We start from the raw sequence: 2971 nt of genomic DNA on the forward strand, positions 1-2971 counted from the left end.
AAATATAATATTATAAATGTATATACATGTAAATATTTTCAAAATATATACTGCAAAAACTTTTATTTTGGATGTGATTAATCGCGATTAATCATTTGACACCACTACTTAAAATTCATGAAAATATCTGAAAACTTAAAATGTGCAGTATCAATCTATCACAGATTTGAATGTTTAATTGTTAAAATGTAATTTATTGCTGTGATCAAAGCTGAATTTTCAGCATCATTACTTCAGTCTTCAGTGTCACATGATCCTTCAGAAATCAGTCTAATTTACTAGAAACATTTCCTATTATCAGTGTTGAAAACAGTTGTGCAGCTTCATAATTTTGTGGAAACTGTGACATTTTTTTCTAGGATTTGATTAACAAAAAGTTCAAGAATAGCATTTATTAGCATATATTGAAATAAATATCAGCAAGTACATTAATTTGTCCTCGCTGAATCGGAGTCTTAATTTAAAAAAAGTCATTTAAATCCAAAATAAGTGCAAATGCGACAAATGGATCAGTTTAACTTAGTTGTTTATTACCCATACTTTTAATCAAAGATTGACAACCATTCAAACACAACCAAACTTATAAATTTTTCTCTACCCCATACACCCATTTAGTACTTTGGCCAACTGCTGACATCAAACAAACGCGAATACAAACAAGCACACTCACACACGCTGCACTGCCAACATCAAAATCAAGTTTTACCTTTCTTTTCTCCCAATAAACAAATAAAACTAATAAAATAAATTAAAAAGGCGACTTCCAAAAACCATGCACTAACTATACAAATGCAACAAATAAATATTAACATCTAAATTAAAATACAGAAGCTCTTCCAATTGAAAAGCAAGTACAGCCATAAAATGTGCCGTGAACACACACTCACACAAACGATACTGATCTAGCACTGCGACCTCATGGTGATCCTATCAGGCCACAGGAAGCACGCAGGTGAGCATTTCTCGTGAGAATAAGAGTGACGTTACGTTCATTAGACTGCATTGTTGCACTGTGAGGTGTTGTTATGAGCATGCGGCTTTGATTCTATCCTCATAGTGAAGTTACGTGACACTGTGGTTGGTTAGATGACCAAATGTCATGTTGCATCAGGATTACAGCTATACCAGCTGTTCTTAATGAATTGTGAGTCAAGGAAACACCAGTATTTATGAAATGGTCATGGCCTTTTATAATATAGCACCAGACCGTTTAGCACAGGGGTGCCCAAACTCGGTCCTGGAGGGCCGATGTCCTGCAGAGTTTAGCTCCAACTTGCCTCCACACATCTGCCAGGAAGTTTCTAGTATGCCTAGAAAGAGCTTGATTAGCTGGTTCAGGTGTGTCTAATTGGGGTTGGAGCTAAACTCTGCAGAACACCGGCCCTCCAGGACCGAGCTTGGGCACCCCTGGTTTAGCACATAACATTTCATTTTTTGTTAATAAGTATAATTAATAATTCCATCCAATTTCTTATGATAGGGATTGTTACATTTCCACTTTTCAGAGTTTTAAAGGTTCTGTCATTTACTCAACCTCATATCCTTCCAAATCTGTTTGACGTTCTCTTCTGGGGAACATATCATGCAGCAAAGCGATAGTTCACTCAAAAATGAACATTTGCTGTTAATTTACTCACCCTCAGGCCATCCAAGATGTAGGTGACTTTTTTTCTTCAGTAGAACATTAAAGATGTTTAGCTGAAACCGTGCTCCTTGGTGATTCATAAAATGCAAGTCAGTGGCTGCCATCACTTTGAGAGTCAAAAAAGCATATACAGGTAACAAAAAATGAATACTCATGGCTCCTGATAATATATTGAGGTCTCATGAAGTGAAACGATTGGTCTGTGCAAGAAACTGAACATTATCCAGATATACTCACTGTTTGCCTGAAGCTCCGGATTACAGATAACGTTGTAAATAATGTTGTTTCTTGCACAGACCGATCGTTTCACTTCATAAGACCTCAATATATAGTCAGGAGCCATAAGTATTAATTTTGTGTTGCCTGTATATGCTTTTTGACTCCTAAAGTGACAGTAGCCATTGACTTGCATTTTATGAATCACCAAGGACCACGGTTTCAGCTAAAACTCTTCTTTACTGTTCTACTCAAGAAAAAAGTCACCTACTTCTTGAATGACCTCAGGCTGAGAAAAAAACCCCAGCACATTTTCACTTTTGGGTGAACTATCCCTTTAAAACTACATTTTCATTGTACAGAACAGAGAAGTGTGAACATTCTTCATAGCATCTATTTTTGTGTTCCACAGAATTTTGAAAGTTAAACAGGTTTGGAACTTGAGGATAAGTAAATAACGACAAAACTTTACCTCCATTTTAATAATGACGTGTTCTAGATTGATTTCTAACATTACTAATAACGCTGTAACTTGTAAAGCATCTATAAGCATTATGGTCTCAAAAGGATCTTCTGCATTATTATGTTATGTTTGTTAGAAAGCCAATTTTGAAGTTAGGTTATTCTGATTTAGGTCAACTTTGTGAACAAACGAGTTTCTATAAAATAGGCAATTAAGCAAACACGAGTGATGTAGTACACAGGCAAATGACCGGTGAGATCAGCTAAAGCCTTACACTAAAGTGAGTCTGGTTCTATTTCAGTTAAGTGAGTCTTGGCGGCTGAACTCTGAGTCAGAATTGGGGTCCGGGAGGGCATGGTTATCCTGGAGATCGGGTTCAAGATCGGGATCATTCTCGTCATTGCTTTCTGCGCTGTAGTCGACTTCCTCCAGGAACGCTGGTTCATCCTCTTCCAACACGTATGTGGTGGGACTGCAGGAAACACACACACAAACACACACACACACACACACACACACACACACACACACACACACACACACACACGGATAAGTGATGTATGCTGGATGCATTTGGGCTGCAGCGGAGCAGAAACGCTGGACTCTCTGCGGTCTCATCGGCGGGAAAAAAATGAGCAGAGGCGGGC

General features: G+C 37.8%; 1 protein-coding gene across 1 annotated transcript in view; it reads right to left on the reverse strand.

The window, feature by feature from the left end:
* Window positions 1-2232: 2232 nt before the first annotated feature.
* Window positions 2233-2971, reverse strand: part of agtpbp1 (ATP/GTP binding carboxypeptidase 1) — a 38719-nt gene continuing 37980 nt past the window's right edge. Inside the window, exon 26 of the mRNA XM_016455138.1 lies at window positions 2233-2796. Coding sequence (XP_016310624.1) covers window positions 2622-2796 — 175 coding nt within the window. The 3' untranslated portion in view covers window positions 2233-2621. The remainder of the gene's footprint in view (window positions 2797-2971) is intronic.

This window comes from Sinocyclocheilus anshuiensis, unplaced genomic scaffold, assembly GCF_001515605.1.
Source record: "Sinocyclocheilus anshuiensis isolate Anshui unplaced genomic scaffold, SAMN03320099.WGS_v1.1 scaffold449, whole genome shotgun sequence".
NCBI lineage: Eukaryota > Metazoa > Chordata > Actinopteri > Cypriniformes > Cyprinidae > Sinocyclocheilus > Sinocyclocheilus anshuiensis.